This window comes from Clarias gariepinus, chromosome 13 (genome assembly GCF_024256425.1).
Source record: "Clarias gariepinus isolate MV-2021 ecotype Netherlands chromosome 13, CGAR_prim_01v2, whole genome shotgun sequence".
Taxonomy (NCBI): Eukaryota; Metazoa; Chordata; class Actinopteri; order Siluriformes; family Clariidae; genus Clarias; species Clarias gariepinus.
In genome coordinates this window covers 25,771,217-25,798,876 of record NC_071112.1, presented here as the reverse complement: position 1 = coordinate 25,798,876, position 27,660 = coordinate 25,771,217, and the positions used below count along the sequence as shown (strand labels likewise).

At 40.0% G+C, this 27,660-nt stretch overlaps 2 protein-coding genes across 8 annotated transcripts in view; one reads left to right on the top strand and one right to left on the bottom strand.

The window, feature by feature from the left end:
• On the bottom strand, positions 1-24,285 carry LOC128535572 (MAPK/MAK/MRK overlapping kinase-like). 7 transcript variants are annotated; one of them, XM_053509562.1, is made up of 12 exons: positions 23,902-24,285; positions 23,111-23,225; positions 22,075-22,164; positions 21,891-21,961; positions 21,119-21,197; positions 20,936-20,984; positions 20,643-20,821; positions 20,431-20,532; positions 19,873-20,046; positions 2,094-2,214; positions 1,624-1,821; positions 1-1,512 (listed from the first exon to the last, which is right to left on the bottom strand). In XM_053509562.1, exons 1-12 carry the CDS (start codon positions 23,972-23,974, stop codon positions 1,435-1,437), a joined length of 1,329 nt encoding a protein of 442 aa, XP_053365537.1. In that variant the 5' UTR covers positions 23,975-24,285; the 3' UTR covers positions 1-1,434. The 7 variants fall into 7 exon arrangements, with proteins under 7 accessions (XP_053365537.1, XP_053365540.1, XP_053365541.1 ...); XM_053509565.1 differs by having other exon boundaries at positions 1,624-1,815; XM_053509566.1 differs by lacking the exon at positions 23,902-24,285 and adding an exon at positions 23,464-23,593.
• Positions 24,286-24,359: 74 nt separating this feature from the next.
• Positions 24,360-27,660, top strand: part of LOC128535570 (ribosome quality control complex subunit NEMF-like) — a 29,541-nt gene continuing 26,240 nt past the window's right edge. Inside the window, exons 1-4 of the mRNA XM_053509561.1 lie at positions 24,360-24,489; positions 24,797-24,865; positions 25,699-25,801; positions 25,901-26,026. Of these exons, the coding sequence (XP_053365536.1) occupies positions 24,431-24,489; positions 24,797-24,865; positions 25,699-25,801; positions 25,901-26,026 (357 nt within the window). The 5' untranslated portion in view covers positions 24,360-24,430. The remainder of the gene's footprint in view (positions 24,490-24,796; positions 24,866-25,698; positions 25,802-25,900; positions 26,027-27,660) is intronic.

Sequence of the window (27,660 nt, the reverse complement as noted above, 5' to 3'; positions counted from 1 at the left end):
CAAACCTAATTTGAAGCCATTTGAACAACTGGGAAGTGGTGAGAAAAAAAAGTCTTGAGAAATAAAAGAGCAAAAACTAAGTGAGCACAAATGTATGTTTATTTTATGTGTACAAACAAAGCACACATTTACATGGTTTTAAAATATTTTTGACCAGGTGCAACTTTACATAGGTACTGTTTGTTACCAGTGCACACAACACCTTTCCTTAATCCTATATACAAATACGCAAATACACACCTATTTCAATTATTCAGCTAATTAAAAACTCGTGTAAAATTGCATATAATCAAAGTTCATAAGCCTTTTATTCGTTCCCCCAAAACTGATTAAGATCACAGTGATAGATTTATTTGATGCACTATCATGAAATTACCTGGCATGGCATGTAAAAGATTAACTCTGTATAAAATAAGGCCTAAACATAAAGGCTTGTTTTATGAATGTTTGTGTCCTCTAATTTTGCATGATACTAATTTAATAACCAAAAAAAGGCTAATTTCAGCTAACTCATTTATAATTAATGGCCCTGGCTCATGATTATTAGGGGTTTATATAGCAACCTCAATCACTTACTCAGGGTTGCGGGGGGGCCTGGAGCCTATCGCAGGAACATGAGCACTGCGCACTGGGGCATGAGGCAGGGTACAGAGGGTGTCAGTCCATCGCAGGGCACACACACTTATGTTTATTCACATGCTAGAAAACAACTTGGAAATGCCAGTTAGCCTAATCTGCATGTCTTTGGACTGTGTGAGCAAACTGGAGTACCCAGATGAAACCCATAAAGCATGGGGAGAACATAAAAACTTCATGAGCAGAGACCCGAGACAGGCATCCCGGAACCTGGAGGTGCAAGGTGATAGTGCTAACTGCTAAGCCACTGTGTTGCCTATATAGCAACCAAATTATGAAAATTGATGTTGGTGTATTAATACACCACCAACAATGGATTTAGCAACTGATGAACAACAAATTTTGTTCACATTTATATATGAGGCTGGCAGCCCTGATATCCATTAGGAGAAGTAATTAATGGGCCAAATACATTGTGTTGGTAGGAAATGCACTACTATTTAGAATCTGTGTTTATGTAGACTGAACTATGAAATAAATAAAAGTTACCCACTGACTATTTGGTAAACACTAGAAAATCGACCCAAGCATGCTTTGTGGTGAAACACACAAAAGCACAGGCCCTATCTGGGCAGGGTGACTCTGGACTGCATTTTGTCTCTCTCCACTTACATAGTGATACATACGTGCTTCAACTTGGCCATATGATATCACCATATGATATCACCTAATAGAATGTGTTTCTTCAGAGAATAACATTCTTTACTTTCCAAAATTTAAGAATCATATACTTTTTGAATTTTTTTCGCACTGCTGCACATTCTGGGCAGGGTGACTCCTTTATTTATGGGCTGGACTTCAGTAGCCTCCACCTTTTCTTTCCAGCGGAGGCATGTAGTAGCTCCTTAAAGTTGAGCGGTGTGGCTCTTCCCCGGGCTGCAAAAATATCAAGAAACAAAGATAACACAATGATAAGGAGTAAGAAGGAACAATTACGCAGAACCCAAGAAAATCCATATGTGTAGATTTACTATACTCAGCATTTACCTTTATTGAGCGAAAATGGTACTTTTTCGATGTGATGGCAGGCAGCAACCTCTGGTGTGGTATGGATAAAGCAGGCAGACTGGACACAGGGTAGGGCACTTTAGGAGTAGGCACTGCCACATTTAGCTTTGGGAGCTCCATAGGATAACGAGGCAAAACTTGTCTGCTGTGTGGTTTGGCTACATGCTTCACCTGCTGCTGAAAAATCATGGAAGATTAAAACCTTTACGAAATTCAAAGAAAAATAGATTTCATTCTGTTGTTTGTAATAAAGACTCTCTGTTTTACCCAATTGTCCTTATGTCCCTATCAGCAAACATTTGTGAAAAATTGCAAATTGTTTTCCAAAAAAACTAATACTAGGTAATACTAGTTTCAAGTATAATAAACCACTGAGTACAGCTAGGTTTAGGTTTTTCCTGGACAGGCTCATGGTTACCCCTGCAGTGAAAATGGATAAGCCAATATACCTGCCGTCTTCCCTGTCGAGAATTGTGCCACAGTTGGTCTACTGATCCGGGAGTCATGCTGCTGCTATCCTCCACAACCCCAATAGTCCTGTGAAGGCCTAGAGCTTTCCTTTCTGCTAGTCTACAGGGACAAAATTATACACAATTGGTCTTATTATGTAAAACCATTGTATTGATACAGCAGTGTATACATTTTAAATCTGAATTTAAAGATTCTTTTAGCACATGGCTGCTACACGGAAATGACCTCAGGACCTGTAGGCCTCTTAATTCCTCTTTCATAAAAGGTCCAGCTCACTATTTGGTGTGTTACATATATGAAGCATATGGGGATGGTGGTTCCCTAAGGGATAAACTAGGACTAAAGGTGAATCTAAAAGATGAGGACCAAGTTACACCAATTCCCCATGGAAACACCTCTGACTGTCTCTGTTTGCCAAAGGGATTTTTCTGACATTTTCACTTCATGGACTGCATAGAATCCTCGAGGCATGCTTCTACTACTGGTTCTATAAACAAAAAAGTGTTTAAGGATAAACTCAAGGCTTTAAATGCAAGTAATTGAAGAGTCCAGTATCACTAACAGCATGGTCTTGGGACCCCAGGCACATTTCTCTGTGAAAAAAATTGATGCTTATCTAATGCAGTACACTGATAATCTGCTCACAGTTGATTTGTTTACAGAGGACCTGTAGTTTCAGTCAGAGGTTTACATACACTCATTATGAATATGAAAGTCATGCTAATATCACGCTTTTAATGTTTTTTATCTGGTCTTTTTTGGGCAAAAAACAAAACAAAACACATGAACGTGTGTTGTTTTTTTTGTTTTTTTGATGCAAAAAAATGATGGTGCACTTTGTCCAGGATGTCTCCATTAGTGTTATTTTGGAATGAATCTCCATGTAATCCTAAGATGTGTGTATTTCTTATTTCATTGTAAAATAAAATATTATTTACAATTTAAACTGTGTTTATATGTACCTGGGATTCCAGTGTTCTAGAGAAAGACCACTTTTATCTAGCTATCAATTGAGCACACCATTTCGAAAGCAGAGCTGTTTTCTTTTCGAAGCCAAGCGAACCCATGTTTCCCAATTTTTCCAGATTGCACTTGTCATTTCATTCTCTCACTCACTCATCATCTAAACCATTTTATCCTGTATATGTTTTATACTGTGTCACGGGGGCCTGGAGCCTATCCTAGGAGTCTTAGGGCACGAGGCAGGGTACACCCTGGACAGGGTGCCAATACATCACAGGGCACAGACACATACAGACTCACATGCTCATTCACACACTATGGACAATTTGGGAACACTGATTAGCCTAATCTGCATGTCTTTGGACTGTGGGAGGAAACTGGATTACCCAGAGGAAACCCACCAAACACACTCCATCCACACAGAGATGGGGATTGAACCCAGACCCTGGAGTTGCAAGATGATAGTACCAACCACTACGCCACCGTGCCACCCTTGTCATTTAAAAAAAAAAAAAGTTAACTTTGTATAACCCCTTTCGTTTTTGATAGCCTGTTAATGGCTTCTCTGAGAACCCCCAATGTTTATGGTGAGTGTGTGGTGAAAGACGGTACATCTTTTGTACTGTTATGTCCGTGTTGTCTGACTTCCCTTTCTTAAAAAACAAAATAATAATTTAATTGGGCTAATCAAAAGATTAACCGATCAGAGGCTCAAGGCTATATTTATAGCCGAGTCAAACTGTGATTTGATTATTTGATTAATTTACTTTGATTAATCAATTATTTAATTAATTAACAGAATTAACTTAACAACAAACTGTGAAGCCAGACACCCTTCTACATCACCGTTAGCAAACATTACAAAATTAGCTGGATATGTAAATTTATTGTAGTACTCATTTTATTGCAATTGCTCAGAGCCTCGTAGCCAAAGTGTTGTCTTGATACGAATGTAAATTAAATTATCAGGTTATAATGAATGCTTGTTTTATTATTGAATCTTTTTTGCACATTAAGTGTCTGATTTTGCATTTGGAAAGGGAGTTATAAATAAATTAAATGTTGAGTTGTGTGTGTGCGTGTCAGGTAGCGTCTGGAGTGTACAGTATATGCGCATGCACAGTTGCAAGTTTCAGATAACAGACATCTCGATAATGCAGTTTTGGGTAAAATCATACTGAGCACTCTTAAGTTTTTCTGGTTATATTACATTGTAATATATTACATGTGTATTATAACACACATACACACACAGATATACAAAGTGATAAAAGACATAGCGGTCATTTCAGTTGGTCTTCTAAAACATTTCTCCATACCACTGTTCAAAAGTTTCTATAGAATTTCAGCATTCTATTACTGTCTATACTGCTTATCATAAGCAGTATAGACAGTTTGTCTGAAATATTAGAAATGTAGATAATCCATTCTAGCCACCCAAAAACATTACAGATATGACCAATGTCCAGCACTATTATATTTTTGCATATAAAGGCAATTAAAACATTAAAAAAAGACAAGTAAATAAAGTAAAATATTAAATAAATAAACATTAAATCTCACTTAACCTTAATTTATGATTCCTCTTGACACTGGCTGCTTTTAAAACAAAACTGAATGTGTGGCTCCTGTTACTTCTTGCTACTGCTTTGCTAACATTCTTGGGACCCATGGTGCTATGTCCTCACTAAAAGCTTGCACAAAAGTAAATTTTGTGCAGTGTGAGCAGGGACCTGAGGCCATGCACACGTTACAAACCACGTTAATCAAATCAGATTTTTTCGTCAGATCAAGTTTGCATGTCGTGACAATTCACATTCATAATTGCAAATATACTAACTCTACTGTGGACACGTCTGTCCTCTGAAACGGCTCAAATGCGCACATAGATACGTTTTTGCTAGCGCCATCTGGGCTATAAGACATCATGAGTTTAGGAAACCACTAATTCTTATCAAACAATGGATGTGCTTTATGGAAAATATGCTTGGGATTTTGCTCTGGAGGATGGCAAGCAGTTAGTAGGCTGTATTTTTTGTCGTCCAGAAAAAGGAAGCCAGGTGTCTCAATTTAGCTGTTTTATTAGCTATTGCTAGCACTATTATAAAATACCCATAGCTGGGGCCGGCTGACGCCAATGAAGTGACCCATTGACACAGCAGGCTGGTCATGTGAACATAGCCTGGTCATGTGAACATAGCCTGAGTGAATGCATGATAGTGGGGAGAGACAGCATCAAAACATACCATTTTACCAGTATGTAATACTCAATTAAATCAAATTAAAATTTTCATATACACAACCACACACAGTATGACATGCAGAAAAAATGCTTATACGACTGTCTATGACCTAAAATGGAAAAATGTCACTACATTGAAAATATTGCACTAGAGAATACAATTAAACTAGATAGAATTTAAATTAAATTAGAATGAGAATACAGTTAAACTGAAGATTTCAAATTCTATTTGTCACATACACAGTCATACACAGTACGATATGCAGTGAAATGCTCATATGACCGCCAGTGACCTTAAAAAAAATAAATAAATAAAAACTTATACGTAAGAAATAAATATGAATAAAAAGAAATACGGAAGAAAATAAATTTAACTAGTAAAATACACTGTACAAATAAGGCCATAATAAAAATATTACAAAATATAGAAATATAGAAGAAAAAAAGATATTGTTGCATTTTTCACCGCTAGGAAGAAACTTGGCGAGACGAGTGAGCTTAATTGCTGCCCAATGCAAAGGCTGGGAGTACTTTATTTAATACACAGCATGTATAGCATGAGCAGCACATTTACACGAGAACCACATCCAATTTAGCCTTAGCATAAACCGGAGCACATTCAACAGGTCACACACACTCCACACACAAAAACATGACCGAAGCCCCCAGCCCAAACATTCTTCCCGCAAGACAAGACGGTCGACAGCCGCCGCCCTGCCTACCCCACACTGCCCCCACCCGAGCTGTGACCGTCCCCGGTCACCATGGCTCTCAGTCGTGGAGGCGTGAAGACGGTCGGCGCTGGCTCTGTGAACGCCGGGGTCCTTTTGTGGAGGAGGGCGGAGCGCAAACATTGTCCTGAGGTGGTCCGGCCTCCACAGAGTTCGACATTTGGCCGGCGTGTGTCCATGCCCATACGCTCCATAGCTGCCCCCACCCCAAAGTCCTGCGGCGCCCGCGAGCGCTGGGTAGGGCCCTTATTTGCCGTGCAGAGGTCGCATCAGTGGACAAAGAGTTTACTGTCAGTATGACAGCCCAGCCAGTAGAAACGAGAGTGCAAACGCCACAGAGTTTTACTCACCCCGAAGTGTCCCGAACCAGAATGTCCATGCACCAAACCCAGTACACATGCCCGCAGAGCCCTTGGTACCAGCAGCTGGAAGCACTAGCCCACGCCGCGCGGCCATAGGTGAGTGAACTGGGAGCGAAAAGCTTTTATCTTCCGCCCGTGATGAGCAACTGCGGTGTAATCCGGTCTCACGCCCGCTTTAACCCAATCTAGGACCCTATGCAGAACCGGATCCTTCTCCTACTCGGCAATGAGCTGATCATGGTCCAGCTGTGGCACAGGCGAAGCGACTACGGGTGATGCTCTAGGTGACACAGTAACTCGGCTGCACGCCGGCTCGGACGGCTGATCCCCGTCGGAGAGCCTGGAGGACTGCACAGGGAGAATGTTCGAGGGTTCTACGTCGCCACGGCGCTCAACTCTCTCGCAGTACTGACCACACGCTTTGCTGCCAGGCCGTCGGGATAAAGTGTCGGCGTTAGCGTGAAGGTTTCCCGATCGGTCTGCTACCAGGTGTTTACCTGGCGCGACTACCGGAAGTTCTGTCCCCTGGGTGTGTTCCGTCCCCTGGGTGTGTTCCGTCAGTTAGATTCAGCACCGCACCCCATCTCTCTAAAATGTCTAACCCCAAAATGCAGTCTTCCTCGATGTCTCCCACAAAGAATTCATGAGAGTGCATCCGCTGACCTATTTTAACTCGGACTGTGCGACACGCCCGTACCTTCACGTAGTTTCCAGTAACAGTGCGAATTTTGAAAGCGGGATCAGGCAGTCTGCAAACACGCTTGCTTTGCCCCAGTAATCCACAGTGCATCAGCGAAACAGTGGAGCCGGTGTCCACGAGCGCCCGTAGTAACACGCCGTCCAGGACACAGTTCACATAGATCCCAGCGCGATGTCCTACACGTCCCGAGTTGAATCTACCCGTGCCTCGACATCGGCGCAAATCCTCTGAGACTTGCTCGTTGCCTAGCCGCGACGGGAGAGAAAGACTATTAGAACGTTTCCCATGGGTGGATAAAACCCTCCGCGACGCTCTAAAATCTCGCACCGCTGCCTACAACACAGGACTCGCGTCCGGAGACATGGAACCATACAAGCCTGCGTCATACAGCGCCCGGAAGGCGGTGAAAGAGGCTGCCAGCACCGGAAACACGTTTATCATCACCGAGCACGATGTGAGAAGAGCCTTCAAGAGAGTGAACACCAAGAAAGCAGCAAGACCAGACGGCATTTCCGGCCGTATCCTCAGAGCCTGCGCAGACCAGCTAGCACCTGTGTTCACTGAGATATTCAACCTCTCTTTATCTCAGTCGGTGATCCCCACATGCTTCAAAGAGTCCATCATTGTTCCTGTCCCAAAGAAACCTCAACCTGCTTCTCTTAATGACTATCGCCCTGTAGCCCTTACCTCAGTAGTGATGAAGTGCTTTGAACGCCGGGTCAGAGACTTCATCATTTCTTCACTACCGGACAAACTCGACTCACTACAGTTTGCATACCGCCCAAATTGATGATGCCATCTTTCATCTCCTCCACACATCACTCACTCACCTGGAAAGGGAATTATATTAAAATGCTCTTCATCGACTACAGCTCTGCATTTAATACCATAATTCCCTCCACACTCCCCACCAAGCTGGAGCACCTGGGACTCAGCTCATCTATGTCAGTGGATCTCCAACTTCCTAACTGGCAGACCACAGGCAGTAAGGATGGGAGGTCATGTCTCAGCCTCCCTCACTCTCAGCACTGGAGCCCCCCAGGATTGTGTTCTGAGCCCCCTGCTGTACTCTTTGTACACATTTGACTGCGTGGCCAATACCAACTCCACCGCCGTCAAGTTTGCTGAAGACACTGTTGTGGTGGGCCTGATCACGAACAACGATGAGTCGGCCTACCTAGAGGAGATTGGAAATCTGGAGAAATAGTGCCAGAGAAACAATCTCCTCCTGAACGTCAGCAAGACAAAGGAGCTGATTGTGGACTTTTGTACAAAGCAGGAGAGGAACTACCAGACCTCCAGTCATCAACAGCAGCCCAGTGGAGAAAGTGGACAGCTTTCGATACCTCTGTGTTCACATCACGCAGGACCTGTCATGGTCCTGTCACATCAACACCGTGGTGAAAAAGGCCCGGCAGCGGAATTTCTACTCCTGCACCATAGAGAGCATCCTGACGGGAAACATCAGAACCTGGTTCGGGAACAGCACCATGCAGGACAGACAGCTCTACAGAGGGTGGTGCGATCAGCTGAACGTATCATCCGCACCGAGCTCCCTGACCTGCACTCGATCTATAGCAAACGGTACTGGACTAAGGCCAGGAAGATGGTGAAGGACCTCAGCCATCCCAACAATGGACTGTTCTCTTTGTTGTGGTCTGGGAAGCGATTTCGCTCCCTAAAGACCAATACAAAGAGATTGAGGAGCTTCTTCCCGCAGGCCATAAGGTCTCTCAACCACAACACAATACAGGACTAATATCATTTCTTTTACATCCAACACGGACTGGGCATTCATGGCCACTATGGACACATTCATGCACACTTTTTGCACTATATACTTATACTTCCATTATGGACCACTGCACAAATCACTTTAATAATAAGACACTTTAAGAAGTCACTTCATGCATATTTGCACACCTCAGCCATTTTTACATTTCTCATTTGGACAAATTTCTATTTTCTTCTTTTATATTTCTATATTATATCTATTTTGTTCTTATTTGTACAGTATATTTTTATTTTATTTTACTTAGCACAGTATATTTTACTAGTTAATTGCATTTTTCTACAATATTTCTTTTACTGCAATATATCTTTATTTTTACTTGTACAGTATATTTTACCAGTTAACCTTATTTTCTACCATATTTCCTTTATTCATATTTATTTCTTATGTTTAAGCTTTTATTTTAAGGTCACTGGTAGTCAAAAAAGCATTTCACTGCCTATCGTACTGTGTATGACTGTGTACGTGACAAATAAAATTTGAATTTTATTTATTTATAAATACCCCCTCACTGCTTCCACATGAATAAAGTTGCAGCCAGGTGCTGCCAACTAAATAAACAAAATAAAACCATTTTCAAACAATCTGGAGTTCAACGTTCAATGCTTAGAGAAATACAAAAAAGAAAAAGGCCTCACTGAACATGTTAAATGTTAAAGGTCCATGACAGTACAATTAGAAGAAGACTGAAGAATTGTGGTTTGTTTGAAAGGGTTGCCAGGAAAAAGCCTCTTCTGTTTAAAAAGAACATGGAAGCATAACTGAGGGTCCCAAAACTTGCAGACTGAAACCAAAAAGTTGCCCTGGACTTTCTGGCTCCCAGCAGCCCACCACATCCTACATCATAATACATGGGCTCATTATTGTGGAGATGAATCTTTAACACCTTACTAGTATAAAAATATAACGCAATACAGAAACAAATGCATAAATAAATACATAAATACAAAAAAAGAAACATATTTGAAGTATCTCTCAACATATATTTGGTCGTGTTTGGAAAAAAAGCAAAGAAAATAACATTAAGACAAACAACATATAAAACTATAAAGACAATATTTTAGCTAGTCAGGGGGTATCATCTTAATGCAGTGTTAGATATACCACTCATCAGTGTAAGCTGCAAGTGAAGCAGGGTCAGTGATGATGACCAATATCTCTACCCCTTCTCTACCCGAGTAAAAAGGATGCCAGTCAAACTCAACAGGTAAGCTGGAATAAAATAAGTAGCAGCATTGGTTCATGCTAGTAATTATTATGGTAGTCGATAGTAATTAAAAATTATGTTTCTGAGCATTATTATTATTTTAAATTAATATTGACTACCATAACAATTAAAATGAATAACTAGTTTACTAGCCCTAGCTAATGCTGCTACTGATTGTACTCAGCTCAGGCCACAGTTGTAAATAAGAAACCTGTTCTTAATCTGTCTTGCCTGGTTAAATAAAGGTAAATAAAATAACAGCTCGGGTAGAGAAGGGGAGAGTTGTTGGCTATCATCAGCAGGCACTGGTTCATCCTCACTGACCCTGTTGTTGGATCCAGCCTCGCTATCTTTGACCGTAATGTGAGAGCTGTCAGCCTATGGAACTGCAATTTCCCTTTATGCCAAAGGCATAATCTGTTAATTTGAAGCATTTTACAGCATCTATCTTTAAAACTTTTTTTTTATTTTCACATACCTTTTTTTTATTATTTGCCCAGAAAAATTTGCTGTATCGAGGAAGGATCCATATCTCTCCCTCTTTAAATTAGAAGTGAAAGGGAGTGTGTTTTAGAACACGTATGAAATAAACCAAACTAATTTGGAAGAAGGGAGGGCAATACATTGGCATGCATACAACCACATGCTCTTTGTTGGCGTGCTGTGCGATCAATGCATTCATCCATCTGCGTAGAAAAAGACACAGTTAAAATGGCTTCCATCATTTCTTATAATATATTTGCATACTGACTGGGCCAGCTCACACTGGCCAGCAGGCCACTGGGAAAACTCCTGGTGCTCCAGATGGCCAGTCTGTCACTGGGACAAGGCTTCTGGAACAATGTTGTATGACACCAAAGTAGAGCTGTTTGGCCTTTTGAAGATGTTTGACAGCATTTAACTAGAAACACCTCAAGCATGGCAGTGGAAAAGGTGAAGGGTGGTGATGATTTGGGCTTGTTTTGCAGCCACGGGATCTGGATACCTTGCAGTCAATGTGCTGACTGTATGTCAGAGTATTCTAGAGGCAAGCACGAGGATAGCTGTCTAACAGCTAAAGCTTGGTCAAAATGCTTGGTCATGTAACAGGACAATGATGCAAAGCACACCTGTAAATCTACATCAGAATGGCACAAAAATAAAAGAATCAAGACTCTGGAATGGCCTAGTCAAAGTCCAGACCTCAACACAACTGAAGTGCTGTGGTGGGACCTTAAGAGAGCTGTGCATAAGTGAATGCCTTATAAGCACAATAAGCTGAAGCAATGTTGTAAAGACGAATGGGCCAAAATTCCTTTACAACAATGTAAGAAACTAATAAACCCATACAGGAAATAATTACTTCAAGTTATTGCTGCTAAAGGTGGATCTACAAGTTACGGGGAATCATGGGGGTACTTACGTAGAATTGCCCAGATGCTTTTTTGCCCAGATTTTTTTCTTCTTCTTTTTTTTTTGTAAAACATATCATGGCACGATGAAAAAAGTTATACAATGTTGTTTTTGCCTAATACTAAGACCCACTACAATCAGATCATTTTTATTATGTTTTTACAAAAAAGGCATAGAATTTTCAATTTTCATGAATTAGTAGTAATATGTTACTTGTTAGTAATGACTAAGGCAAAGGAAAAATTGTGCATTAAGCATCTGTGCATTTTATTTTATTTTTCTGTATTGATATTCATGATTGTGGCTGCTGATTGATCCAACTTACAAGTGACCAACATGAGATCCATCATGACACAACAGCCTATCAGAATGTAGACATGTCAAAACTTTGCCAAAGGTCAAAATGCTAGACAAGTAATTTCATAAAAGAGAAAGAGCTTTGTGAAACTGAATTATTTTTTTATTTTTTATTTTTATATTCTAAATGTTACAGGATTTTTTAAAGCTCTAAATGAGGAAAAAAAGGAGGGTCAAGCTATTCAATGGAGACAGAATGATAAATAAATAGCGGTGGTGCTGATGGCAAACATGGACAAACAGATGCGTGTTCACTATGCAAATATGGAACCGGTATTATGCCAAAACAGAGACCAGAAACCACTCTGCTTCATAACCGTAGTACTAAGTAGCAAACTTTCACGCATCTTGGTTTTATAATCACCTAGTCTACTCAAATTAAATGAAACTATTTACATAGCAATTTTCCAAACAGAAGCTAACAAATGCTTTATAATATTTCGACTTCTCTGGCTGTAGAATTAATTTAATGAAACTTTAGAAAAGACAAATACATCATTTTTTACATAATTTACTTGCTTTTTAAAACACTTTGCCCATCTGTCAACAAGCTTTCATATTCCCCTCATTAAAAATGTTTTAGGCTGAGCAGCAAGCCCCAAATGCACCGCTGTTTTCACTTCAGAAGTGAATCTTTGTCCTCGAAGGGCTGCTTTTAGGTGGCCAAACAGGTGTAAGATCCGATGAAGCGAGAGGAGACTATGAGGCGGCTGCTTTAATACCTCAGAACAAAGTTTTTGCAGAGGGTCGACTGTGTGGACAGAACTGTGCAGACGTGTACTGTCATGTAAGATCACAGCGCCATTGGATAGCAGTCCTCCGAAGTGCTCTTCAGTCTTTGCACCCCCTGCCATTTTCTTGCCCTTCAGTTCCTATGTTTTCATGCCCTGGTAAGTCGCTTGGCCTTGTTTTTACACTGGAGGTACTGTATGGCTTTTGGGTCGCAAATCTTCCATGACCTTATTCTTGACTGACTTCTTCAGACAGTAGATGTGTGTAAATTCAGTTCTTTGCTAATGGCTCTGCTGGACATCCTGCATTTGAGTTTCCTTGGCTGACTAATGCATCTCAGCATTGCTCTTTTCTTTGTGCTTCTCCAAAAATAGCTTATTATAAAATCTACACCTGGGGGCAGAGCTTTTTCTTACAAAGCCCCAAAGTTATGGAATAACCTTCCAATTAAAGTTCGGGACTCAGACACAGTCTCAGTGTTTAAGTCTAGGCTAATCACCTCTTATATTTCAATATCTCTACCCCTTTTCTACCCGATTAAAAAGGATGCCAGTCAAACTCAACAGGTAAGCTGGAATAAAATAAGTAGCAGCATTAGTTCATGCTAGTAATTATTATGGTAGTCGATAGTAATTAAAAATTATGTTTCTGAGCATTATTATTATTTTAAATTAATATTGACTACCATAACAATTAAAATGAATAACTAGTTTACTAGCCCTAGCTAATGCTGCTACTGATTGTACTCAGCTCAGGCCACAGTTGTAAATAAGAAACCTGTTCTTAATCTGTCTTGCCTGGTTAAATAAAGGTAAATAAAATAACAGCTCGGGTAGAGAAGGGGAGAGTTGTTGGCTATCATCAGCAGACACTGGTTCATCCTCACTGACCCTGTTGTTGGATCCAGCCTCGCTATCTTTGACCGTAATGTGAGAGCTGTCAGCCTATGGAACTGCAATTTCCCTTTATGCCAAAGGCATAATCTGTTAATTTGAAGCATTTTACAGCATCTATCTTTAAAACTTTTTTCTTATTTTCACGTACCTTTTTTTAAATTATTTGCTCAGAAAAATTTGCTGTATCGAGGAAGGATCCATATCTCTCCCTCTTTAAATTAGAAGTGAAAGGGAGTGTGTTTTAGAACACGTATGAAATAAACCAAAATAATTAGGAAGAAGGGAGGGCAATACATTGGCATGCATACAACCACACGCTCTTTGTTGGCGTGCTGTGCGATCAATGCGTTCATCCATCTGCATAGAAAAAGGTGCAGTTAAAATGGTTTCCATCATTTCTTATAATATATTTGCATACTGACTGGGCCAGCTCACACTGGCCAGCAGGCCACTGGGAAAACTCCTGGTGCTCCAGATGGCCAGTCTGTCACTGGGACAAGGCTTCTGGAACAATGTTGTATGACACCAAAGTAGAGCTGTTTGGCCTTTTGAAGATGTTTGACAGCATTTAACCAGAAACACCTCAAGCATGGCAGTGGAAAAGGTGAAGGGTGGTGATGATTTGGGCTTGTTTTGCAGCCACGGGATCTGGATACCTTGCAGTCAATGTGCTGACTGTTTGTCAGAGTATTCTAGAGGCAAACACGAGGATAGCTGTCTAACAGCTAAAGCTTGGTTAAAATGCTTGGTCATGTAACAGGACAATGATGCGAAGCACACCTGTAAATCTACATCAGAATGGCACAAAAATAAAAGAATCAAGACTCTGGAATGGCCTAGTCAAAGTCCAGACCTCAACACAACTGAAGTGCTGTGGTGAGACCTTAAGAGAGCTGTGCATAAGTGAATGCCTTATAAGCACAATAAGCTAAAGCAATGTTGTAAAGACAAATGGGCCAAAATTCCTTCACAACAATGTGAGAAACTAATAAACCCATACAGGAAATAATTACTTCAAGTTATTGCTGCTAAAGGTGGATCTACAAGTTACGGGGATTCTACAAGTTACGTAGAATTGCCCAGATGCTTTTTTGCCCAGATTTTTTTCTTTTTCTTTTTTTGGCTTTATTTTTTGTAAAACATATCATGGCACGATGAAAAAAGTTATACAATGTTGTTTTTGCCTAATACTAAGACCCACTACAATCAGATCATTTTTATTATGTTTTTACACAAAAGGCATAGAATTTTCAATTTTCATGAATTAGTAGTAATATGTTACTGTTAGTAATGACTAAGGCAAAGGAAAAATTGTGCATTAAGCATCTGTGCATTTTATTTTATTTTTCTGTATTGATATTCATGATTGTGGCTGCTGATTGATCCAACTTACAAGTGACCAACATGAGATCCATCATGACACAACAGCCTATCAGAATGTAGACATGTCAAAACTTTGCCAAAGGTCAAAATGCTAGACAAGTAATTTCATAAAAGAGAAAGAGCTTTGTGAAACTGAATTATTTTTTTATTTTTTATTTTTATATTCTAAATGTTACAGGATTTTTTAAAGCTCTAAATGAGGAAAAAAAGGAGAGTCAAGCTATTCAATGGAGACAGAATGATAAATAAATAGCGGTGGTGCTGATGGCAAACATGGACAAACAGGTGCGTGTTCACTATGCAAATATGGAACCGGTATTATGCCAAAACAGAGACCAGAAACCACTCTGCTTCATAACCGTAGTACTAAGTAGCAAACTTTCACGCATCTTGGTTTTATAATCACCTAGTCTACTCAAATTAAATGAAACTATTTACATAGCAATTTTCCAAACAGAAGCTAACAAATGCTTTACAATATTTCGACTTCTCTGGCTGTAGAATTAATTTAATGAAACTTTAGAAAAGACAAATACATCATTTTTTACATAATTTACTTGCTTTTTAAAACACTTTGCCCATCTGTCAACAAGCTTTCATATTCCCCTCATTAAAAATGTTTTAGGCTGAGCAGCAAGCCCCAAATGCACCGCTGTTTTCACTTCAAAAGTGAATCTTTGTCCTCGAAGGGCTGCTTTTAGGTGGCCAAACAGGTGTAAGATCCGATGAAGCGAGAGGAGACTATGAGGCGGCTGCTTTAATACCTCAAAACAAAGTTTTTTGCAGAGGGTCGACTGTGTGGGCAGAACTGTGCAGACGTGTACTGTCATGTAAGATCACAGCGCCATTGGATAGCAGTCCTCCGAAGTGCTCTTCAGTCTTTGCACCCCCTGCCATTTTCTTGCCCTTCAGTTCCTATGTTTTCATGCCCTGGTAAGTCGCTTAGCCTTGTTTTTACACTGGAGGTACTGTATGGCTTTTGGGTCGCAAATCTTCCATGACCTTATTCTTGACTGACTTCTTCAGACAGTAGATGTGTGTAAATTCAGTTCTTTGCTAATGGCTCTGCTGGACATCCTGCATTTGAGGTTACTTGGCTGACTAATGCATCTCAGCATTGCTCTTTTCTTTGTGCTTCTCCAAAAATAGCTTATTATAAAATCTACACCTGGGGGCAGAGCTTTTTCTTACCCCAAAGTTATGGAATAGCCTTCCAATTAAAGTTCGGGACTCAGACACAGTCTCAGTGTTTAAGTCTAGGCTAATCACCTCTTTATTTAGCAAAGCATTTTTGTAAATAGATTTGCCTTAAGCAGATCTGGGATCTGGGATATTATGGTAACCCGTATGTTTGGATGGTGTCTTTCCATTGCCTTCTCATCGATCACTCAGGTTTGTTGACGGTGAAGTGATTGGTTGCTTTACATCTCAAGGAGCCCTCCTTCTGGCTTTGCCCTTTTAGTTATGCTGTCATAGTTAGTCCTGCTGGAGTCCCTGCTTGCACTATATACACTGACCTTATACATACCCAACTGCTATCTCTTCTTATCAAAAGAGATGTCCTGGTCTCTCCTCTTCTCTCTCTTCTCATCTCTCTCCCTGTCTCTCTCTGTCGAGCTAAACATGTTGCTCCTGAGCTGCCAGTGATCCAGACCCCCTCTGCCCTCTGGACCTGTCTGACCCCCTCCTGGTGTCCCACTGGAAGATCTCATCACATGGATTCCCTATGCGGTCTGTCTGAGATGTGTGATGGTCTGTCTGGGATGTGTGATGGTCCTGTCCTTGGCTGATGCAGACAGCTGTTCTCTGACGACTTGTGTCTGCAGTCCCTCAATAGTTCAGGACTGGAATTAAAGTCTACCTGAACCTATGACTTAATCCCTCCTATCCATTTCACCCAAATGAGGATGGATTCCCTGTTGAGTCTGGTTCCTCAAAAGGTTTCTACCTATTGCCATATTAATTAGTTTACAGCATTTCTTCATACCTGCCTAAAACATTTGTAGAGAACTGCATATACTGTACAGAATTATTGAGTAGCAAGATATCGTAATGGATACCATAAATATTTAAAAATAAATGTTAATGTTAATTTTTTATATATAAATATATATACTCAACAAAAATATAAATGCAACACCTTTGTTTCTGCTCCGATTTTTCATGAGATGGACTTAAAGATCTAAAATTCATCCCAGATACACAATATTACCATTTCTCTCAAACATTGTTTACAAATCAGTCTAAATGTGTGATAGTGAGCACTTCTGCTTTGCTGAGATAATCCATCCCACCTCACAGGTGTGCCACATCAAGATGCTGATCTCCATCATGAGTAGTGCACAGCTGTACCTTATACTGCCCACAATAAAAGGCCACCCTGGAATGTGCAGTTTTGTCTCACAGCAAAATGCCACAGATGCCCCAAGCATTGATTGCAATTGGCATGCTGACAGCAGAAATGTCAACCAGATCTGTTGCTCGTGCATTGAATGTTCATTTCTCCACCATAAGCCGTCTCCAAAGGCGTTTCAGAGAATATGGCAGTACATCCAACCGGCCTCACAACCGCAGACCACGTGTAACCACACCAGCCCAGGACCTCCACATTCAGCAGGTTCACCTCCAAGATCGTCTGAGACCGGCCACTCAGACAGCTGCTGAAACAATTGGTTTGCATAACCAAACAATTTCTGCACAAACTGTCAGAAACCGTCTCAGGGAAGCTCAACTGCATGCTCGTCGTCCTCATCGGGGTCTTGACCTGACTCCAGCTCGTCACCGTAACAGACTTGAGTGGGCAAATGCTCACGTTCAATGGCGTCTGGCACGTTGGAGAAGTGTTCTCTTCACGGATGAATCTCGGTTTACATTGTTCAGGGCAGATGGCAGACAGCGTGTGTGGCGTCGTGTGGGTGAGCGCTTTGCTGATGTCAATGTTGTGGATGGAGTGGCCCATGGTGGTGGTGGGGTTATGATATGGGCAGGCATCTGTTATGGACGAAGATGCACAGGTACATTTTATTGATGCACAGAGATACCGTGATGAGATCCTGAGGCCCATTGTTGTGCCATACATCCATGAACATCACCTCATGTTTCAGCAAGATAATGCACGGCCTCATGTTGCAAGGATCTGTACACAGTTCTTGGAAGCTGAAAATGTCCCAGTTCTTGCATGGCCAGCATACTCACCGGACATGTCACCCGTTGAGCATGTTTGGGATGTGCTTGACCGGCATATACGACAGCGTGTACCAGTTCCCACTAATATCCAACAACTTCGCACAGCCATTGAAGAGGAGTGGACTAACATTCCACAGGCCACAATTGAGAATCTGATAAACTCTATGCGAAGAAGATGTGTTGCACTGCATGAGGCAAATGGTGGTCACACCAGATACTGACCGGTTCTGAGTCCCCAGACCCCCAATAAAGCAAAAAACTGCACACTCCAGGGTGGCCCTTTATTGTGGGCAGTATAAGGTACACCTGTGCACTACTCATGATGTCAGATCAGCATCTTGATGTGGCACACCTGTGAGGTGGGATGGATTATCTCAGCAAAGCAGAATTGCTCACTATCACACATTTAGACTTCAGGTTTCAGAGAAATGGTAATATTGTGTATCTGGAATGAATTTTAGATCTTTAAGTCCATCTCATGAAAAATCGGAGCAGAAACAAAGGTGTTGCGTTTATATTTTTGTTGATATATTTTTGTCACCGTTCTTAGCATCATTGATACCCCTTGTATCTACTTAGACTTTGGCTGATTGTGGGGTGCACAGATGTCTTCATGACAGCTTACGACCTCAAACAGGTGTTACTAATTTAGAATCATGAGCAGAGTGTAGCTGGACTATTTAAAAGCAAAATAACAGGTCTTTGAGGGTCAGAAATCTGTCTAATAAGCAAGTGATCAAATACTTATTTGACACAGTAATTCACAAATAAATTTCTAAAAAAATCATACAATGTGATTTCCGGATTTTTTTTTTTAGATTCTGTCTCTCACAGTGGAAATGCATCTATGCTGAAAATTGTAGACCTCTCCATGATTTCTAAATAAGAGAACTTGCAAAATCACAGGGTGATCAAATACTTATTGACCTCACTGTATGTATGCACTGTTTATGCTCCAATAGGCTTAAGTGATTTGATTATCTATCAATATAAATAAGATATATCCTCTTTAAGAGGATTTTTGCCAATATTTATTTTTCACCTCAAAAGTATTAAAAAAAACTAAACAATATTTAAATTAATAACAAACTCTACATAAATTACAGTATGTGGGTATATAGTATATTACCCCTAATAAATTGTAGGGGTAATAGTCATCACTATTTGGCCATGTCAAATTTACTCAATCTGTATGTTTGCCTATTTTTTCTGGGATAATTATATTTAAAGAGGAATGGACAACAATATGGAGATATTAATGGAAATATACCAGGAATATAGTTAAGAAAATTCTATTAGACATTTCATTAACATTACACATTCCCAGAATTCCCACTATGATGGCAACTCTGTTTGTTGGGAAAATGTGGAAATGTATGTTTGATCCCAAAATTCTAATAAAAAGTAAATGAAAAAACATAAGTCGCCTTAAAAACAGAAAACATAAATCCCTATTTTTTACAATTTTGTATCGGCCAGGAGATTCTACCCCTTGGATGAAGCTCCATCCAACTCCGCTTAACTGTTCTCTGGTGAGGCTATGATATGTTGAGTAGGTCATTTACATAGACACTAAAATAGCACATTTTGAGGAAAAGTAAAGCAGAGGGAGTTTAAGGTATAAAGGAATGATCTGAGAAGTATTTCAGCAAGAGCATTAATACTTTGGGGGAGCTCTAAAGAAAGAGGATCTTTAATTGCATTAGTTTTACTGAAATATAAAAGTTTAAAGAGTTTTCTCATGGCTGTTCTGATACAATATTTTCTTCTAACTCTAGTTGTGTGTCAGTGTGCATATGCCAGGTGATTCTTACCGTAGCTCTCTGAAACAGATGTGCTGCAGTGCTGCACGTGGACTTATGCGTTCATCTGGATCATATGCCAGCATCTGATAGAGCAAAGAGAGGCTAGGAGCTGAGCAGTGAGGAATCAGTTGAGACAGCCCGCAGCCTTTCCGATGCAAGAAATCAAAAGGCATCACCCGAGACCTTAAGTATAAGGAGACATGTCAGACAAGGTGGGTGCAGGGGGTGTTTTTCAATCCTGAATGACTGGCTATGACAGCCAGTTTTAAATAAAATTAATATATTGTTATTAAGATACAAAGACTATTTTTAATATTATGAAAGTTGAAGCATGTGTATAAAATCAAATGAAACAATGTTTAAGTTTAAGTATAAGGTCTCCACTATTTGACTCACTTTTGATCCTTTTTAGGAGAGTAAAAACACCCAATACCACCATTCATCTAGCTGTGTCTAGGCTTAGAAATGCCTATTTACTGAATGGTTTTGTTAACCATCTAGTTCTTGGAAGGGTGATCATTAGAATGTTTCACTGGGAAGCTTATCAGAGTGCCAGTGCAAACTCACTGTTTGAACTTTTGAAGAACTGTGCTGTCTGGTGTACCCAAAACATCATGAATCTTGGACAACTGATCCACTTCATTAGTCCCTGGAAACAGAGGACTCAAACTAAAAGACAATGAGATAAAGTAATCTATTAGAAAAAAAGAAAAAAAAAGAATGGGAATATTTTCAGAATACTGGATAAATTGAATGTGTAAATAACATAGCAAAGTAACCTGAGAATTTCAAAAAACACACAGCCTGAACTCCACATATCCATTTTGAGTGAGTAGTAGCCATCTGTAAGCAGACACTCTGGAGCTCTGTACCACCGTGTGGAGATGTATTCTGTGTGAGGAGGCTTGCAATACACACTCCTAGAGGAGCCAAAGTCTGCGAGTTTCAGGATGTCATGCTGTGAAGAAAATTAGTTTTAGGTAGGATTACAACCAGAAAAGTGTTAGTAGTAAAAAAAAAATTGGCTTCAGTTACTGTAAAAATAAATTATTTGGGGTTCTACAGTACATACTTTGATTAAAATATTCTCTGGTTTCACATCTCTGTGGAAAATCCCACTGCTTAAAAAATAGGAAAATCTAAAATAAATTCTTGTGTTTTTAAAATTCAAAATTTTAATATATTAAACTGACTGTGTAGAAAACAAATTTAAAACAAATTTGAAGGAAAAATTAAAAGCAATGATAGCACCTACCTATGCATATGATCCAGAGCTTTACAAAGCTGATACATATAGTTTTTGACCTTGCTTTCAGATAAAGGGTGCTGCCTTCCTACAGTTGCACAAAATTAAAACACAATCACTATGTGCTTATCAATAAGTATATATAAAAGCAGAGACTACATTCATCCATATATGCTCTCAAGGTCAACAGTATGTGCATCCCAGACCAGGACTCCCGTATGAGGTCCTTCCTTAAACTTTTGCCACAAAATTGGACGAACATAATTGTACTGAAGCAATATGATTTTCCATCACTGGACTTACTAGAGCTAGCACAAACCTTTTCTATCACGACAAAGTATCTGATCACCAACCAAGCTCAATTAAGACACAGTTTTCCAAGATTAAAGTAGAAGAATTTAATTGACTTGCACAGAGCCCTAAGCTCAATCCCATTACACACCTTTTGCAAAAATTTGAACACAAGTTTCTTATCCAACATCATTGCTTATCCTGATTTATTCACTTGTGACTAAAGGAGGAGATTCATGATAAGCCATCTGTTTATATTCTTTTGTCCATAAAGTGTAGCTTCTGATATAAATTTTAAGTACTACTGTATCGGCGTTAATACCAACACTGTTTTAAAGTGTAAAAGTAAAAATTAAGTTGAAAAGCAGCTTTAGCACCAAGTTTAATGATCTTTTTGAGCCTAGGTAATTGAGGAAAGCTTAAATTATACAAATTACCACCTCCTGTATACATGCTTCTTCTCATTAAAAATTAAAATTGTTTAAAATACCTCTAATCAGCTCGTAGATATTCATGTCCATAAGTTCACATATCAAAGACACAGTTCTTGTGTCTTGGTCACTGAAAATAATGTAAATAGCTGGGATCAGGTCCTTGTAGTCAACAACAGGAAAATCATCTGAAGATGAATACAGATGTTAATCCACTTTATTTTGAAATGTTTGTGTACTTACAATATTACTTCATAAAGTTGTAGTATATTAGGATGTAAACGCAGTCTTTTCATTGCTTGGACCTCACGAAGGTTGTGTGCCTGTTCCAGGCTGGGTAAAGAGATTAGTTGAGGCAGATACTTACAAATACAGTAGCAAACCACAATTTTTGCATCAAGTATTTAAACTGCTCAGCTAGCACCAACTGCTCATTTCTTATAAAAAGACAAAAGAACAATTGTATGAGATCTGGTCAAATGGACAGATTTGTCCTAATGCAATAAAAACCATGAGAATAAAAGCCCTGAAGGAATCAGGGAACACAAACCTAGATAAGGGCATTGGACTGGAACTAGTCACAGACTTCCCTAGACTTTAGTGCTGCATTCAATTTAACTTAAATAGGTCTTATTACTCTATGTTTATTTAAAAAAAAATTGCAACATGCTAGACAGCCAAGTGTGAGGGGCGATTAAATTAAATCTTTTAATTTAGTGTAGTTATATAGTTAATATTATAGATTTAACAAGCTACGTTTATATATTGATTGCTATGACACAAACACTTGTACTGTATATACAACATAACTTTAAAAGTAACATGCTATTTTCTTAACTGTTAATGTGAACAGCCATTGTTTTTTGATGTACTTTTTGAACTTAGAGGTGCACATTGGTGTAGTGGAGAGCACAGTGGCCCTGCACCTCCAGGGTCGTGGGCTCAAGTTTAATTCGTGATTGTGTGCATGGAGTTTGCATGTTCTCCCCGGAAAACCCAGCAAGCACAGGAAAAACATGCAAACTCCATGCATTTAGACCCTGAAACAGGAATCGAACCCGGATCCTGGAGGTGCAAGGCGACAGTGCTAACCACTTCGACACCGTGCCACCAAGTATGGGTTGAGTTCTCCCTAATTTGTAGTGTGGAGACAGTGACCTCACACCAGGTCATCACCGGGAAAATCCGAAATGCCTGAAGGGGGATTGGGAAGTGCCACTTACTTTGTTTTAATGACAAGTGTTAAAAAAATGGAAGGAACTGAAGGAGCAACGCGTACCTGTTAATGGTCTGCTTCATTGTTTTACACGCATAGTGTTTGCCATCCTTGAGGTTTTGCACCCTCGTTACTTCGGAAAACGTGCCTTCTCCGATTTTCTTTATTATTTTGTAATCTATTGTGCACATGAATAAAATGCTGTTACTAATTCCGTACATGTCACAAATTTGGCCCATATTTACAGTATGCGTGTAATGTTCTATGATGATGATCATGCCTTTGTCTATAACACCCAGCCCCATACTTTAGCATTAGGGAATTATTTACACACAGCTAACCTAAAGAGGAAGCTAACTAAACGCCTAAGCGCGTTACTTTTTATTATTAAACATTTCCACAGATAGCTAACTTACTGTCCATGCTGTAGTACGAGCCCAGGCCGGACTGTCAGAGCAGGAAATGCCTTTGATTGTTCGCATCGCTGCTACTGACCCAGTCTAAGCGCGATTAGAAAGAAACCCTCGAGCGGCTGTTTGATTTGCTTCCATGGCAGCGCCGCCATGTTCGTTAGCGGGCTACAGTAACCTTGGTAACCGCTCGTGCCTGAACTCTGACCCGTGCACCAGAAGAGAAACTTTGTAATAAACATTACATTAAAATCGCTTTAATACACGCGTAGTTCTGATATTGTGTGATGCTCGATACAAACGTATTTTCTTCTATATCAGGTAAAGCGGCAACGTATACATTATATATTTTTTTCGAGGAACTATTATTTTATTTTTTCACCGTCAGGGGACAGGTGTGTGTGTGTGTGTGTGTGATGTACAGTAGGAAAGAAGCAAACTTACCTTGTGTGGAAAGATAACCTGTAAGCACAAGATTAGCTTCGTTGTCCGTTTGATGCATTGCAAACATAGTCATAAATTTTTCTTCCTCCCCTCAAAAAAACAAGCAATCTTCATTCCAAATTTCTTGAAATATAAGGCGACTGGAAATGTCACCTATTAAATTCTATTCAATTTCTCTGATAAACACAACGCAATGCTATTGACAAAAAGGTCATTAACAAATCATTAATATGTCGTGCTTTTCACTTCTATCTTCGATCTCTAAGTAGGTTAACATTCTAATTAAATAGTTGAAACATGAGTTATGACCCTTTCCCAAACAGGATATTAATTATGGATTTTGGTAGGTCTCTCTTTCTCTCTGTCCTACAGGGTTTATGAATAACCATCTTCGGCTCTTTTTTCACACGCGCGCTGGCAAAACATCCAGGCTTCCGTAGGAAGATGCGCATGCGCAGTGATCAGATCGCTCCGGACACCGTGGTGTTCATCGTAGTGGGAAGTGTGTTAAGTGCATCTCGATGACAATATGAAGGGGAGATTCAATACAGTCGACATTAGGGCAGTGATTGCCGAGCTCAATGCCAAGTAAGGAACAAAATACACCAAATACACACGAAATGAGCTAGCTGCAGGGGAAAGTAGTGCCAGCTTGCCCAGTTGTCAGGACATCGAGACTCAGATGTTGTCTCTGCAGAGCAGTACTGTGTTGGAATAGCTGACTTTGTCTTCTTAAAAGATTTATAGGATCTTATTTTAATAAATGTAAATAAACCACGATTATGTGTGTATGTCCTATAGTTTTCTACACCATTTCTAGGGCAGTACAGGCCTAACAACCCCTGAGTTGTTTTATAGCCATAGTGTTTAACTTGTTTCCTTCATGTCATTGCAGCTATGTGGGAATGCGAGTGTACAACGTCTACGACATTGACAGCAAGACCTATCTCATTCGCCTACAGAAGTAAGGACACCACTTATCCTGACTATATTGTTCCATAACCCGACTCATTAAATTATTCATAACCGTGTAAATAGAACAGTGTTTTTGGCATCTAAGGGATATGAGGGGGTATCTAGTTTTGAGATTACAGTAGATCTGTTAACAAGTTCTTTTCACAGTTTTCCTTGCTGTCTGTCCTCCTTCTTACGTTTTAAAATCTGGCAGTAGAATTCAATATTGGTGGTCTGGCCCCTGGGAACAAATTCTTTCTGCATAGTGCTGCGAATGTCTAATTAGACGATCATGCAGTCGGTCGAGCAGTGGACTTGCCTTGCCTTTTTCGGTTGTAGAGATGATGGGCTCTTCCACCATAAAGACTGTTGCTTCATCTCAGGGTTGTGTCAATGCACCCAAGTTTTATCACCTGCAATGATCTTTGACATGAAGGAGGGGTCATCCACAGCATGCTGAGTTCTTGGCAGACATCAGTGCAATGTTTCTTTTGCTCCTAGGTCAGCAGACTGGGGACAAACTTGACAGACACATGGCATGTTCAAATCCCATGTGAGGATTGCCTGGACGTTCCGTATGAAACACCGATGATGGCAGCAATTTTGTGAATTGTTCTCCGATGATCATCATGCACGAGTTGCAGAATGGTTTTGACATTTTCAGAGGTTGAGCTTGTGGAAGCTCTTCCAGATCTCTGTGGTAGATTTGCCCAGTTTCAAGTGTTACAAGATTAGTCTTAAAACTTTTTGATACCCCTTCAAATGAAGATGACTCAGGCGCCTGCAACAATTATTGTGATATTTTGTTCCTTGAGACGATTTTAATTTTATTTTTTTCCCCAGGCCAGACAGCAAAGCTGTCCTGTTGATCGAATCTGGTATACGGATTCACTCCACTGACTTTGAGTGGCCCAAAAATATTATGCCCTCTGGATTTGCTATGAAAGTATGTTGCATCTTGGTTTGCACTATCTGTTTCACTTATGTGTAATAGGAATTTAAAGTGTTGTGTTGGCTAAATGTTTTCTTTACATTGTTGCTTAAGTGCAGGAAACATCTGAAGTCCAGGAGACTTGTACATATAAAACAACTTGGTGTGGACAGGATTGTGGACCTTCAGTTTGGCTCTGAAGAGGCTGCATACCACCTCATAGTGGAGTTATATGACAGGGTAAGAGAATATGGATATGATTTTGAGAAGTGTACTGTACCACTTTTTACTTTTACTGACATCAATGCTGAAACTGAGTTTTCGTTGATATTGGTATCTAGTTAGTTTTATTCTTTGGGAGCTAAAGTTTTTATTTTTTTTTTTTTTTTTATTGACCCACTACCCTTAGAAAATGTCGAAAAGTGCAATATTTAAAACATGCCATACAAAAAGACACCTTACAATAATAGTTAAATGGTCTCATACAGAAATCATTTATATTATAAATATAATGCTATATGCCTACACTATATTAGAGGTTTACATTGAACACTGTGTTTTGCCTGCCATGCTGAGGGCCTGGGTTCAATTCGCAGCCAGTGCCCAAACCCCTCTGCCAGTCCCAAACCCGGATAAAATCGGAGGGTTCCTTCAGGAATGGCATCTGTCGTAAAACCTGTGCCAAGCTTGTATGTGTGGACCAGATGGTTCGCAATGGCGACCCCTTGCCGGGAAGACCCAACAACAACAGCAACAAATTAGAGGTTTACCCCCTGCTCCACCTGCATACTGTACATCAGCTGTTTTGTTGTGGCATTTTAATCCCTCAAAAAACTGATGATGCTGCATTCTGTTACATTCGGTGAGAAATACCTGTGACACGCCTTTTGCATTTTGGAGTGTTTCTGTGGAAATTCGTGCCCATTCATTCATTCAGGTGCTTGATAGGGTTAAGGTCAGTGCTCTGTGTGGGCCGGTCAAGTTCTTTTACCAAACTCATCAAACCATGTCTTTAGAGTCATTGCTTTGTGAACTAAGGCACAGTCATGTTTGAAGAGAAAAGTCCTTCCCCAAACTGTTGCACAAAGTTGGAAGCATAGCATTGTCCAAAATGTCTTGGTATGAAAGCATTAAGATTGCCTTTCACTGGGGATAAGGGACCTGATTGAATTGAAACACCTAAATGTTTGGGTGTGAAATTAGCTGAAAATAAACAAAGATCTTTAAACACATGTGTGCATGTGTATGTTTGTCTTTCTGTCAATTAGGGGCCCGGCCAGCAATTCTATGTAGGTGCGCCCTTTTTAAAACCTAACACACACATACATCTAGTATTACTTTCAGGTGTAACAAGGTGCTGTAAAACTAGGGTCCTTTTAAAAATAGAAGTATTAATAGTTTAGTTTAATCAGTAAATATGCAGTAAATAAGTAAATAAACAGAAGAGAAATCCAAATCAAATCAATATTTGGTGTGACCACCCTTGGCATAGAAAACAGCATCAATTCTTCTAGGTACAGTTGCACACAGTTTCAGTATCCAGTATCCAGACAGACTTGATAATGATAAGCTCGTGTCTCTGTGGGGACCAGGACTCTTTATTTCTTTTTCCGATGAAAATAGTCTTTAATGACATTGGCTGTATGTTTGGGGTCTTTGTCCTGCTGCCGAATAAATTTCCGGGCAATCAGATGTATCTGCATGCCCGCAAATTTTTCTGATTGCATGATGGGTAAGTATCTGCTTGTATTTCTCAGCATTGACCACACCACCAAACCTCCAACTCCATTTGCAGAAATGTAGCCCTAAACTTGCAAGTAACTTCCACCATGCTTCACTGTTGCCTGCAGACACTTACTATTGTACCGCTCTCC